General features: G+C 43.3%; 1 protein-coding gene across 8 annotated transcripts in view; it reads right to left on the bottom strand.

Moving 5' to 3' along the window:
• LOC109905335 (DISP complex protein LRCH3) overlaps nucleotides 1–14,238 on the bottom strand; it is a 92,046-nt gene that overhangs the window by 41,672 nt on the left and 36,136 nt on the right. For all 8 annotated transcript variants that reach the window (XM_031790368.1, XM_031790370.1, XM_020502642.2 and 5 more), the window contains exons 5-8: nucleotides 13,537–13,673; nucleotides 13,255–13,364; nucleotides 8,921–9,014; nucleotides 1,759–1,879 (exon numbers count right to left, since the gene is read on the bottom strand). In XM_031790368.1, the coding sequence (XP_031646228.1) occupies nucleotides 1,759–1,879; nucleotides 8,921–9,014; nucleotides 13,255–13,364; nucleotides 13,537–13,673 (462 nt within the window). The remainder of the gene's footprint in view (nucleotides 1–1,758; nucleotides 1,880–8,920; nucleotides 9,015–13,254; nucleotides 13,365–13,536; nucleotides 13,674–14,238) is intronic.

Below are 14,238 nucleotides of genomic sequence, written 5' to 3'. Positions count from 1 at the left end.
CAGGTATATCTCACTGGTCACCCCCAAAGCCAATTCCTCCTTTGGTCGTCTTTCCTTCCAGTTCTCTGCTGTCCATGACTGGAACGAATTGCAAAAATCTCTGAAGCTGGAGACTCACATCTCCCTCACTAGCTTTAAGCACCAGCTGTCAGAGCATTTTACAGATCACTGTACCTGTACTTAGCCCATCTGTAAACAGCCCATCCATCTACCTACCTCATCCCCATACTAATATATATTTATTTATTTTGCTCCTTTGCACCCCAGTATCTCTACCTGCACATTCATCTTCTGCCGATCTACCATTCCAGTGTTTAATTGCTATATTGCAATTACTTCGCCACCATGGCCTATTTATTTCCTTAACTTACCTCACGTGCACTCACTGTATATAGACTTTTTGTTTTCTTTTGTTCTACTTTAATATTGACTGTATGTTTTGTTTATTCCATGTGTAACTCTGTGTTGTTGTATGTGTCGAATTACTACGCTTTATCTTGGCCAGGTCGCAGTTGCAAATGAGAACTTGTTCTCAACTAGCCTACCTGGTTAAATAAAGGTGAAATAAAATAAAATAAAAAAAACATGCTAACAACAAGTGGCTATTTGGACATAAATTATGGACTTTATTGAACAAATCGGTAATTTATTGTCGACCTGGGATTCCTGGGAGTGCCTTCTGATGAAGATCATCAAAGTGAATATTTATGGTGTTGTTTCTAACTTTGTTGACTCCAAAATGGCAGATATTCCTCTGGCTGTTTTTGGTTCTGAGCTCCGTCCTCAGATTATGCTTCTTCCGTAATAAAATAAAAAAAATCTGACACAGCGGTTGCATTAAGGAGAAGTCTATCTTTAATTCTGTGAATAACAATGGTATCTTTTATCAATATTTATTATGAGTATTTCTGCAAAATCACCGGATGTTTTGGAATCAAAACATTACTGCACGTAAGGCACCAATGTAAACTGAGCTTTTTGGATATAAATATGCACATTATTGAACAAAACATACATGTATTGTGTAACATGATGTCCTATGAGTGTCATCTGATGAAGATCATCAAAGGTTAGTGATTCATTTGATCTATATTTCTGCTTTTTGTGACTCTTATCTCTGGCTGGAAAAATGGCTGTTTTTTCAACTTGGCTATGACCTAACAATCATATGTGGTGCTTTCGCTGTAAAGTATTTTTGAAATCGGACATGATGGGTAGATTAACAAGATGTTTATCTTTCATTTGCTGTATTGGACCTGTTAATGTGTGAAAGTTACATATTTCAAAAAAATATTTTCAGCAGAATGTTGTCAAAAGGTTGCGCTAGAAAGGTTAATCAGCTGCTTGATATGCCACACCTGTCAGGTGGAAGGATTATCTTGGCAAAGGAGAAATGCCCACGAAAAGGGATGTAAACAAATTTGTGCACAAAATTGGAGTGAAATAAGCTTTTTGTGCGTGTGGAACATTTCTGGGATCTTTTATTTTAGCTTATGAAATATGGCATGTTGCATTTATATTTTTGTTCAGTGTATATTTCCATAGTATGTATAATATTATTAGCCTGAAATCCAGACCCATTGTGCTACCATTCCACTCCTTGTACTCCGTGTCATATGACAAAAAGTCTGGCATGACAAGGAGTGGCAGGGAGAGACATGCTAAACCAACAGACTGGTTCCCAAGCTAGAAAATCAGAGAATAATACTGGAGATACACTAGAGTACAGTTCACACACAGACAGGCCTTGATTCTCACATGTGCCGTTGGTAACAGGATGGGAGCCAGTTGTCCTGTGCTCCTCCCTCTCCCTCCGCTGTCTCTGTTCTTTGGTGATCTCTGCCACACGCAGTGGCAGGTCCGGCAACTCATCTGTGGGCTGTAGGTACACAAGGAATGAAAGCGAAAATGGATGGGAGAGGAATAAACACATGAATGGAGAGATTAGCTTCAACATAACTGAAATATTACACTACCTTGCAATCATAGAACCTTTGTGATTGCTCTTTGTTTCCATTCATGATAACTGACGTGTGCACGTGTGTGGTGTCGGGCTGTGATGATTATGGAATTTTGGATAATGTATATCACCACAGTTGTCATAATTGTCATCTGTTAAATGTTTTGCGCTTGTAATGCAACATAATGCATCTTTGACAATTAGCGACAACACAGCTTTGGAGACACCCCTGTCTTAAAATGTAATGGTTTTGACCGCTTGGAACTCAGTCCGTCTGTCATTTGGTACACACTAAGAACCTTCAGTGGTGTCATTACATGTAAAAACTTGATGTGGAAAAGAGTTCCATGTAGTCATGTCTCTGTGGAGTAGTGTACATTTCCTGGAGTCTGTTCTAGAATTGGGGACTGTGAAGGGACCCGTTATGGCATGTCTAGTATGCATGGGTGTCTGAGCTGTGTGCTAGTCGTTTGAAAAGACAGCTGGGTGTGGTCAACATGTCAATACCTATAACAAAGACATGTACTGATGCAGTCAGTATCTTCTCTACTTTGAGCCAGGAGAGGTTGACATGCACATCATTGATGTTCATTTTCTGTGTACATTTAAGGGTCAGACATGTTGCTTTGTTCTGGGCCAACTGTAATTTGCTTGACCACCACTTGACCATATGACTGGTCCAGGTGACAAAATTAGGGCCTGTAGGACTTTTGTTGATAGCAATGTCAAGAAAGAAAAGCAGACTTCTCCCCATCTTAGCTACCATTGCATCAATATGTTTTTACCATGACAGTTTGGAACCCAGGTTTACACCAAGCAGTTGTCTACTGTCATGACGTTGGCCTGGGGATAGGTTTATGACAGTCATAAATACCTCTTCCCCTCCTTTTTCCTCTCTCTACCCTACTGATATTACATTTGCAAAACCCTTGGTTAACATAGAGATGCAGGGAACATCAGAAGGTGGGGGGAAATTAACTACAGTGCCTTGCGAAAGTATTCGGCCCCCTTGAACTTTGCGACCTTTTCCCACATTTCAGGCTTCAAACATAAAGATATAAAACTGTATTTTTTTGTGAAGAATCAACAACAAGTGGGACACAATCATGAAGTGAAACGACATTTATTGGATATTTCAAACCTTTTTAACAAAAAACTTAAAAATTGGGCGTGCAAAATTATTCAGCCCCCTTAAAGTTAATACTTTGTAGCGCCACCTTTTGCTGCGATTACAGCTGTAAGTCGCTTGGGGTATGTCTCTATCAGTTTTGCACATCGAGAGACTGACATTTCTTCCCATTCCTCCTTGCAAAACAGCTCGAGCTCAGTGAGGTTGGATGGAGAGCATTTGTGAACAGCAGTTTTCAGTTCTTTCCACAGATTCTCGATTGGATTCAGGTCTGGACTTTGACTTGGCCATTCTAACACCTGGATATGTTTATTTTTGAACCATTCCATTGTAGATTTTGCTTTATGTTTTGGATCATTGTCTTGTTGGAAGACAAATCTCCGTCCCAGTCTCAGGTCTTTTGCAGACTCCATCAGGTTTTCTTCCAGAATGGTCCTGTATTTGGCTCCATCCATCTTCCCATCAATTCCCTGTCCCTGCTGAAGAAAAGCAGGCCCAAACCATGATGCTGCCACCACCATGTTTGACAGTGGGGATGGTGTGTTCAGGGTGATGGGCTGTGTTGCTTTTACGCCAAATATAACGTTTTGCATTGTTGCCAAAAAGTTCCATTTTGGTTTCATCTGACCAGAGCACCTTCTTCCACATGTTTGGTGTGTCTCCCAGGTGGCTTGTGGCAAACTTTAAACGACACTTTTTATGGATATCTTTAAGAAATTGCTTTCTTCTTGCCACTCTTCCATAAAGGCCAGATTTGTGCAATATACGACTGATTGTTGTCCTATGGACAGAGTCTCCCACCTCAGCTGTAGATATCTGCAGTTCATCCAGAGTGATCATGGGCTTCTTGGCTGCATCTCTGATCAGTCTTCTCCTTGTATGAGCTGAAAGTTTAGAGGGACGGCCAGGTCTTGGTAGATTTGCAGTGGTCTGATACTCCTTCCATTTCAATATTATCGCTTGCACAGTGCTCCTTGGGATGTTTAAAGCTTGGGAAATCTTTTTGTATCCAAATCCGGCTTTAAACTTCTTCACAACAGTATCTCGGACCTGCCTGGTGTGTTCCTTGTTCTTCATGATGCTCTCTGCGCTTTTAACGGACCTCTGAGACTATCACAGTGCAGGTGCATTTATACGGAGACTTGATTACACACAGGTGGATTGTATTTATCATCATTAGTCATTTAGGTCAACATTGGATCATTCAGAGATCCTCACTGAACTTCTGGAGAGAGTTTGCTGCACTGAAAGTAAAGGGGCTGAATAATTTTGCACGCCCAATTTTTCAGTTTTTGATTTGTTAAAAAAGTTTGAAATATCCAATAAATGTCGTTCCACTTCATGATTGTGTCCCACTTGTTGTTGATTCTTCACAAAAAAATACAGTTTTATATCTTTATGTTTGAAGCCTGAAATGTGGCAAAAGGTCGCAAAGTTCAAGGGGGCCGAATACTTTCGCAAGGCACTGTATATTCTGGTAATCCGACCAATTGAACATATGCGGTGGTACTTAATGAATATGATGTCAGTTCGGTTGTCATCTGAGACATTCTCATCAATGATAAGATGACAAACTCTACAGTGGAAAGTCTACACATCAGAGTTATCGGATTCAGATGGAATTGTTGTTCAATTTAAATGTTTGAATATTAAATTATTCGTGATGGGATGAAATGTGATTTTAGCTTCTAAAATGTAAGATAGGGCCCTGCTCAATCAGTGGCCCACCCCTGTGAAAGGACATGGGCTATACAACTTTTCAAACACGCCCTCCTCTCCCTTCCTATATAAAGCCTTGACGACAATGTAACCTGCTGTTCCGAGGATGTGAGGACGACGGTCCGATGTCAGAATGGTTCAGATAATAACTACAGAATGAAGCCAACATCAGCGTGAGCTTTGGTTGCAAATGGTATGAACTTTGAACTCTTATTCACTACAGAAGTGATACCTCCTAGCCGTTGTGTTAGCAACAGCAGCTGCAAACGCAGGTTAGGAAGGAACAGACAGAGTATCCCGTCAACCACACAACAACGTTACTACAACGTAACCAATTTATCAGCAGAGACATTCTTCAAAGGACAAAAGACTTGGTTGGGCAACATGGCCTTCCATCTACAACCAACCTTCCGAAGCGCAGATCAGAGTAAATATTTATTGCATTTTCCTTGACCAAATGAGAGGTAATTTAGAATGCATCAGAGTGTATTTACGATAGCACAGCTTCTCCCGGTATCCTACAGTCTTCCCGCTCTTTCACTCAAACCCAGCCCCTTTTCTTTTGTGTAACCAGCTGTCATATGTTCCGCCCGCTAGGCACGTTTTCCTTTATGAAGTAATTTGTAATCAGTTATGATTAATTATGTGTATATGTAATTCTGTGTGATTAGTTAGGTATTTAGTAAATAAATAATTAAACCCAATTTTGTATTGCTGATTCAATTTGTTAGCCAGGGTTTGTGCAGATAACCAAGAATTTACAACTTTCAGATGAGACAGAATTAAGGTGACGATTAATATCGACTGCTATTGATGTAAAATATTACTAGGTCTTTAAGAGTTTATACGGAAGAAAACAGCTCTATAAATATTCTTTCACGGCCGGTAATCAGGGATATGTTTCGTATTGCGTCAGACAACAACATTGACGAATACGCTGATTCGGTGTGCGAGTTCATTAGAACGTGCGTTGAAGATGTCGTTCCCATAGCAACGATTAAAACATTCCCAAACCAGAAACCGTAGATTGATGGCAGCATTCGCGTGAAACTGAAAGTGCGAACCACTGCTTTTAATCAGGGCAAGGTGACCGGTAACATGACCGAATACAAACAGTGTAGCTATTCCCTCCGCAAGGCAATCAAACAAGCTAAGCGTCAGTATAGAGACAAAGTAGAATCTCAATTCAACGGCTCAGACACAAGAGGTATGTGGCAGGGTCTACAGTCAATCACGGATTACAAAAAGAAAACCAGCCCCGTCACGGACCAGGATGTCTTGCTCCCAGGCAGACTAAATAACTTTTTTGCCCGCTTTGAGGACAATACAGTGCCACTGACACGGCCTGCAACCAAAACATGCGGCCTCTCCTTCACTGCAGCCGAGGTGAGTAAATCATTTAAACGTGTTAACCCTCGCAAGGCTGCAGGCCCAGTCGGCATCCCCAGCCGCGCCCTCAGAGCATGCGCAGACCAGCTGGCTGGTGTGTTTACGGACATATTCAATCAATACCTATCCCAGTCTGCTGTTCCCACATGCTTCAAGAGGGCCACCATTGTTCCTGTTCCCAAGAAAGCTAAGGTAACTGAGCTAAATGACTACCGCCCCGTAGCACTCACTTCCGTCATCATGAAGTGCTTTGAGAGACTAGTCAAGGACCATATCACCTCCACCCTACCTGACACCCTAGACCCACTCCAATTTGCTTACCGCCCAAATAGGTCCACAGACAATGCAATCTCAACCACACTGCACACTGCCCTAACCCATCTGGACAAGAGGAATACCTATGTGAGAATGCTGTTCATCGACTACAGCTCGGCATTTAACACCATAGTACCTTCCAAGCTCGTCATCAAGCTCGAGACCTGGGTCTCGACCCCGCCCTGTGCAACTGGGTACTGGACTTCCTGACGGGCCGCCCCCAGGTGGTGAGGGTAGGCAACAACATCTCCACCCCGCTGATACTCAACACTGGGGCCCCACAAGGGTGCGTTCTGAGCCCTCTCCTGTACTCCCTGTTCACCCACGACTGCGTGGCCACGCACGCCTCCAACTCAATCATCAAGTTTGCGGACGACAAAACAGTGGTAGGCTTGATTACCAACAACGACGAGACGGCCTACAGGGAGGAGCTGAGGGCCCTCGGAGTGTGGTGTCAGGAAAATAACCTCACACTCAACGTCAACAAAACTAAGGAGATGATTGTGGACTTCAGGAAACAGCAGAGGGAACACCCCCCTATCCCCTTCGATGGAACAGTAGTGGAGAGGGTAGTAAGTGTTAAGTTCCTCGGCATACACATCACAGACAAACTGAATTGGTCCACCCACACAGACAGCATCGTGAAGAAGGCGCAGCAGCGCCTCTTCAACCTCAGGAGGCTGAAGAAATTCGGCTTGTCACCAAAAGCACTCACAAACTTCTACAGATGCACAATCGAGAGCATCCTGGCGGGCTGTATCACCGCCTGGTACGGCAACTGCTCCGCCCACAACCGTAAGGCTCTCCAGAGGGTAGTGAGGTCTGCACAACGCATCACCGGGGGCAAACTACCTGCCCTCCAGGACACCTACACCACCCGATGTTACAGGAAGGCCATAAAGATCATCAAGGACAACAACCACCCGAGCCACTGCCTGTTCACCCCGCTATCATCCAGAAGGCGAGGTCAGTACAGGTGCATCAAAGCTGGGACCGAGAGACTGAAAAACAGCTTCCATCTCAAGGCCATCAGACTGTTAAACAGCCACCACTAACATTGAGTGGCTGTTGCCAACACACTGACTCAACTCCAGCCACTTTAATAATGGGAATTGACGGGAAATTATGTAAAATATATCACTAGCCACTTTAAACAATGCTACCTAATATAATGTTTACATACCCTACATTATTCATCTCATATGTATACGTATATACTGTACTCTATATCATCTACTGCATCTTTATGTAATTCATGCATCACTAGCCACTTTAACTATGCCACTTTGTTTACATACTCATCTCATATGTATATACTGTACTCGATACCATCTACTGTATCTTGCCTATGCTGCTCTGTACCATCACTCATTCATATATCTTTATGTACATATTCTTTATCCCCTTACACTTGTGTGTATAAGACAGTAGTTTTGGAATTGTTAGTTAGATTACTTGTTGGTTATTACTGCATTGTCGGAACTAGAAACACAAGCATTTCGCTACACTCGCATTAACATCTGCTAACCATGTGTATGTGACAAATAAAATTTGATTTGATTTAATTAAGGAGAAATTATTTTATAGAATAGCATGTCATATCACTTTATCCGGCATAGCCAAAGACACGACACCATCTTGTGTGTGTGTGTGTCTTAACTAGTTGCCTAACCATATTGTGTGTGTGTGTGTCTTACCCAGTTGCCTGACCATATTGTGTGTGTGTGTCTTACCTAGTTGCCTGAACATCTTGTGTGTGTGTGTGTGTGTCTTACCTAGTTGCCTGAACATCTTGTGTGTGTGTGTGTGTCTTACCTAGTTGCCTGAACATCTTGTGTGTGTGTGTGTGTGTGTGTGTCTTACCTAGTTGCCTGAACATCTTGTGTGTGTGGGTGTGGGTGTGTGTGTGTGTGTCTTACCTAGTTGCCTGAACATTGTGTGTGTGTGTGTGTGTGTGTGTGTCTTACCTAGTTGCCTGAACATCTTGTGTGTGTGTGTCTTACCTAGTTGCCTGAACATCTTGTGTGTGTGTGTGTGTGTGTCTTACCTAGTTGCCTGAACATCTTGTGTGTGTGTGTCTTACCTAGTTGCCTGAACATCTTGTGTGTGTGTGTGTGTGTCTTACCTAGTTGCCTGAACATCTTGTGTGTGTGTGTGTGTGTCTTACCTAGTTGCCTGAACATCTTGTATGTGTGTGTGTGTGTCTTACCTAGTTGCCTGAACATCGTGTGTGTGTGTGTGTGTGTCTTACCCCGTTGCCTGACCATCTTGTGTGTGTGTGTGTGTCTTACCCAGTTGCCTGACCATCTTGTGTGTCTGTGCCTTACCTAGTTGCCTGACCATCTTGTGTGTGTGTGTGCCTTACCTCGTTGCTTGACCATCTTGTGTGTGTGTGTGCTCATTCTCACCTCGTTGCCTGACCATCTCTTGTCTCCACTGTCCACGCTGTTGAAGCCAGAGTCCAGTGCGCCGTATGGCCGGCCAGGGTATAGCTCCTCCACACTAAGAGTACAGAAGATAAGATCACCTTGAGAACAGGACGTGGGTCAAAACACAACATCAAATGATTTCAGACACTTGAGCTGCGCTGTACTTTTATTTTACTTTAGCAGGGAGTCATGCAGAGATCACGGTTTATTTTGCAGATGAGCCCTGCATGAACACATCAATAAACATTACACTTAACATACCTATATACACAATATATCAACAGGAAACAAAACACTAAAAGCAAAACACAATCATTTGAAACAAAGCAATTTATTGAGTTGCAGTACAAGTGCAAAATCAAGGAAGCCCCTTGACCCAGGTACGGTTTGTGTCACTGGGGAGTGGATATGTCTGTCTGTCAGAGAATGGGGACAGCGATAGTATCTACAGTGCACTTGGAAACTTCTCAGGCCACTTGACTTTGTCCACATTTTGTTACGTTACAGCCGCATTCTAAAATGGACTAAATTAAAAAAACATTCCTCGGTAATCTACACACAATACCCCATAATGACAATGCAAAAAATATGTATTTATAAGTATTCAGACCCTTTGCTATAAGACTAAGGGTGCATCCTCTTTCCATTGATGATCCTTGAGATGTTTCTACAACTTGATTGGAGTCCACTTGTGGTAAATTCAATTGATTGGACATGATTTGGAAAGGCACACACCTGTCTTTTTAAGGCCCCATAGTTGCATATCAGAGCAAAAACCAAGCCATAAGGTCAAAGGAATTGTCCATAGAGCTCCGAGACAGGATTGTGTTGAGGCACAGATCTGGGGAAGGGTAATAAAAAAAATGTCTGCCGCATTTAAGGTCCCCAAGAACACAGTGGCCTCCATCATTCTTAAATGGAAGAAGTTTGGAACCACCAAGACTCTTTATAGAGATGGCCGCCCGGCCAAACTGAGCAATCGGGGGAGAAGGGAAGTGACCAAGTACTTGATGGTCACTGACAGTTCCAGAACTCCTCTGTGGAGATGGAAGAACCTTCCAGAAAGACAACCATCTCTGCAAAACCACCAATCAGGTCTTTATGGCAGGGATATCGACATGATTCCTCCAGATGTGACGCTTGGCATTCAGGCCAAAGATCTCAATCTTGGTTTCATCAGACCCGAGAATCTTGTTTCTCATGGTCTGAGAGTCCTTTTGGTGCCTTTTGGCAAACTCAGCGGGCTGTCATGTGCTTTTTACTAATGAGTGGCTTCCATCTCGCCACTCTACCATAAAGGCCTGATTGGCGGTGTGCTGCAGAGATGGTTGTCCTTCTGGAAGATTTTCCCATCTCCACAGACGAACCCTGGAGCTCTGTCAGAGTGATCATCGGGTTCTTGGTCAACTACCCGACTGAGGCACTTCTCCCCTGATTGCTCAGTTTGGCCGGGCAGACAGCTCTAGGAAGAGTCAACTGTGGGCCCTTAGACAGGTGTGTGCGCCTTTCCAAATCATGTCCAATCAATTGAATTTACAACAGGTGGACTCGAATCAAGTTGTTGAAACATCTCAAGGATGATCTATGGAAACAAGAAGCACCTGAGCTCAATTTCGAGTCTCATAACAAAGGGTCTTAATACTTACGTAAAAAGTATTTTTGTTATTTTTATTTGTAATACATTTGCAAAACATTCTAAACCGTTTCCGCTTTGTCATTATGAGGTATTGTGTGTAGATTGATGAGGCAAAACATTTATTTAATACGCTTTAGAATTAGGCTGGAATGTAACAAAAATGGGGAAAAGGGGAAGGGGTCTGAATACTTTCCGAAACTCAGCAAAAAAAGAAACGTCCTCACTGTCAACTGTGTTTATTTTCAGCAAACTTAACATGTGTAAATATTTGTATGAATATGAGATTCATCAACTGAGCCTAAAACTGAACAAGTTCCACAAACATGTGACTAACAGAAATGGAATAATGTGTCTCCGAACAAAGGGGGGGTCAAAATCAAAAGTAACAGACAGTATGTGGTGTGGCCACCAGCTGCATTAAGTACTGCAGTGCATCTCCTCCTCATGGACTGCAGCAGATTTGCCAATTCTTGCTGTGAGGATGTTACCCCACTCTTCCACCAAGGCACCTGCAAGTTCCCGGACATTTCTGGGGGGAATGGCCCTAGTCCTTACCCTCTGATCCAACAGGTCCCCGATGTTCTTAATGGGATTGAGATCAGGGCACGTCGCTGGCCATGGCAGAACACTGACATTCCGGTCTTGCAGGAAATCACACACATAATGAGCAGTATGGCTGGTGGCATTGCCATGCTGGAGGGTCATGTCAGGATGAGCCTGCAGGAAGGGTACCACATGAGGGAGGAGGATGTCTTGCCTGTAACACACAGCTTTGAGATTGCCTGCAATGAAAACAAGCTCAGTCCGATGATGCTGTGACACACCGACCCAGACGGACCCTCTACCTCCAAATCGATCCCGCTCCAGAGCACAGGCCTCGGTGTAACGCACATTCCTTCGACGATAAACGCAAATCCAACCATCACCCCTGGTGAGACAAAATCATCAGTGAAGAGCACTTTTTGCCTGTCTGGTCCAGCGACGGTGTGTTTGTGCCCATAGGCGATGCTGTTGCCAGTGATGTCTGGTGAGGATCTGCCTTACAACAGGCCTACAAGCCCTGAGTCCAGCCTCTCTCAGCCTATAGGGAACAGTCTGATGGAAGGATTGTGCATTCCTGGTGTAACTTGGGCAGTTGTTGTTGCCATCCTGTACCTGTCCTGCGGGTGTGATGTTCGGATGTACCGATCCTGTGCAGGTGTTGTCACACGTGGTCTGCCACTGCAAGGACTATCAGCTGTCTGTCCTGTCTCCCTGTAGAACTGTCTTAGGCGTCTCACAGTACGGACATTGCAATTTATTGCCCTGGCCTCATCTGCAGTCCTCATGCCTCCTTGCAACATGCCTAAGGCACATTCACGCAGATGAGCAGGGACCCTGGGCATTTTTCTTAGTGTTTTTCAGAGTCAGTAGAAAGGCCTCTTTAGTGTCCTATGTTTTCATAACTGTGACCTTAATTGCCAACCGTCTGTAAGCTGTTGGTGTCTTAATGACCGTTCCACAGGTGCATGTTCATTAATTGTCTATGGTTCATTAAACAACCCTTGGTCGTTAAACAACCCTTTACAAGGAATATCTGTGAAATTATTTGGATTTTTACTTATTTATCTTTGAAGACAGGGTCCTGAAAAAGGGAGGTTTGTTTTTTTGAGTTTATTATGTGACTGAAGGAAAAGGTGTGTGTGTAAAACTACTAGAGTGACAATGCAGGTCTGGATAAATAAACTTGTGAGTTGCTTGGTTAGCTTATGTAAAGGAAATGTTACTTTGTGCATCTTGTCTTTGGTGTCATAAACATTCCTCGATTCCTGCCTGTGCCTGGTAAAGATATGAGGGGCTGTCATGACCTCCTCCTTTAAACTATTTGGCAGAAAGCCCAGAACATGTTCTTTAAGTTAAGATAGGAGACGGTGCCAGAAATGCCGGAACCAACTCTATGAAATATGCCTATATAAGGGAACTAAACGGGACTGGCCTGTTAGTGCTCCTGACAGACGTTCACTATAGTGCATCAAGTTCGTTGGAACCTCTCCAGCGCGCGGATAATAAGCAATGATTCATTTAAGTTTGACTTTGAGTGTCCCTGTGTAAGAATGTCCACAACATCCACCTGTCGCAGAACTTTTTGAATTGGAAGATTATTTGCAAGGACATGTAGTTTTCTTATTGGACAAATTCAGGTTGGTCCCTCCCTGTTTTGACCTGCTTGGTTTCTAGTAAATACACCCCTGGGATCCAGTGAGCTTGATTCATTTTGTATTTCTTAGTGTTTGCAAGGTTGTTGTTATGGTACCTCCCATTCTCAACTCCCTCTTTCAGCTGTGCTCCTCTCATAAACTCTACCCACCTTTCCACCTTCTCTTTTTAACACTCCCTCACTTCCCCAATGATCTCAATTTCTATCTCTCCTCCCCAAACAGTTTCTAGTAAAGTACCTTTAAACATCTACAGAGGGCTCTGAGAAAGCAAGAGCGATTGTAGAGCACAAAATATAAAAATGACAAGGGAGATAAAAGTAGAGATACTGACAGAAAAAAGCAGGGGCAGGGAGATGTAGAGGAAAGAGTGCCCCCTCTTTCTGCCTCTCTCCAGCTGTTCCTCTGCACACAGCTGCTTCAAGGACAGGCTTCTGCCTTATTATTGGCAGTGGAAGCGTGTGTGTGCAAGTGTGTCTCACCAAGATCCGAAGGGGAGGGGTCTCCTGTCGTAGTCTGGGAGCTCAGGTGGTGTCTTGCTGGCCTCATTGTTCAGATACTTAAATATATGGATCATCCCCTTTATACAAATCTGGGAATGACAGGGAAAGAAACACATTATAGACAATAGAAGGAACAGTTTCACTAGGTTATATTAACACGTGTGGTGCAGGTCAACTGTTTTGTCAAGCTGAGTGTGTATCCTAGTCACTGACTAGGAGCAAAAGGTGTGTTTGTATAGTCAGACTGTGTCCGTGTGTTACCTGTGCAGGTGGGTTCTGTAGTGGGTTGTTGTCCAGCACGATGCTCTGTAGGTGGCGCAGGTTGCGGTAACACACAGGGATGGATGTCACCTTGTTACAAGAGAAGTCCAAACGCACCAGGGGCAACTCAGACAGCTCTGTATGGACATAGGACACACAGGTTAACTTTAATCCCATAGAGTCCATGTCTCCAATGCTTCCATTCTTGATACACACGGGAGACTGTTGAGCATAAAAAACCCAGCAGCGCTGCAGTTCTTGACTCTCAACCCTGGAATCTTCTACTATACCCAGTTCAAAGGCACTTAAATATTTTGTCTTGCCCATTCACCCTCTGAATGGTTCATATACACAATCCATGTCTCAATTGTCTCAAGGCTTAAAAATCCTTAAACCTGTCTTCTCCCCTTCATCTACACTGAGGGGCGGCAGGGTAGCCTAGTGGTTAGAGCCATCATTGAAAATAAGAATTTGTTCTTAACTGACTTGCCTAGTTAAATAAAGGTAAAATACATTTTTTTAAATGAAGTGGGTTTAACAAGTGACATCAATAAGGTATCAGATTTCACCAGGTGTCATATGTCATAAAAATATCATAAATGTCATAATGTCATAAAAAGAGCAGGGTACACTGTACAGTGTTAAGTGCCCAAAAAAGGGGGGTTAAATATTGGTCAACTAAATCCTGATCCTTCTTATTTA

This window comes from Oncorhynchus kisutch, linkage group LG15 (assembly GCF_002021735.2).
Source record: "Oncorhynchus kisutch isolate 150728-3 linkage group LG15, Okis_V2, whole genome shotgun sequence".
NCBI lineage: Eukaryota > Metazoa > Chordata > Actinopteri > Salmoniformes > Salmonidae > Oncorhynchus > Oncorhynchus kisutch.
The sequence above is the reverse complement of the archived record's forward strand: the minus strand, read 5'-3'. Positions and strand labels throughout refer to the sequence as shown.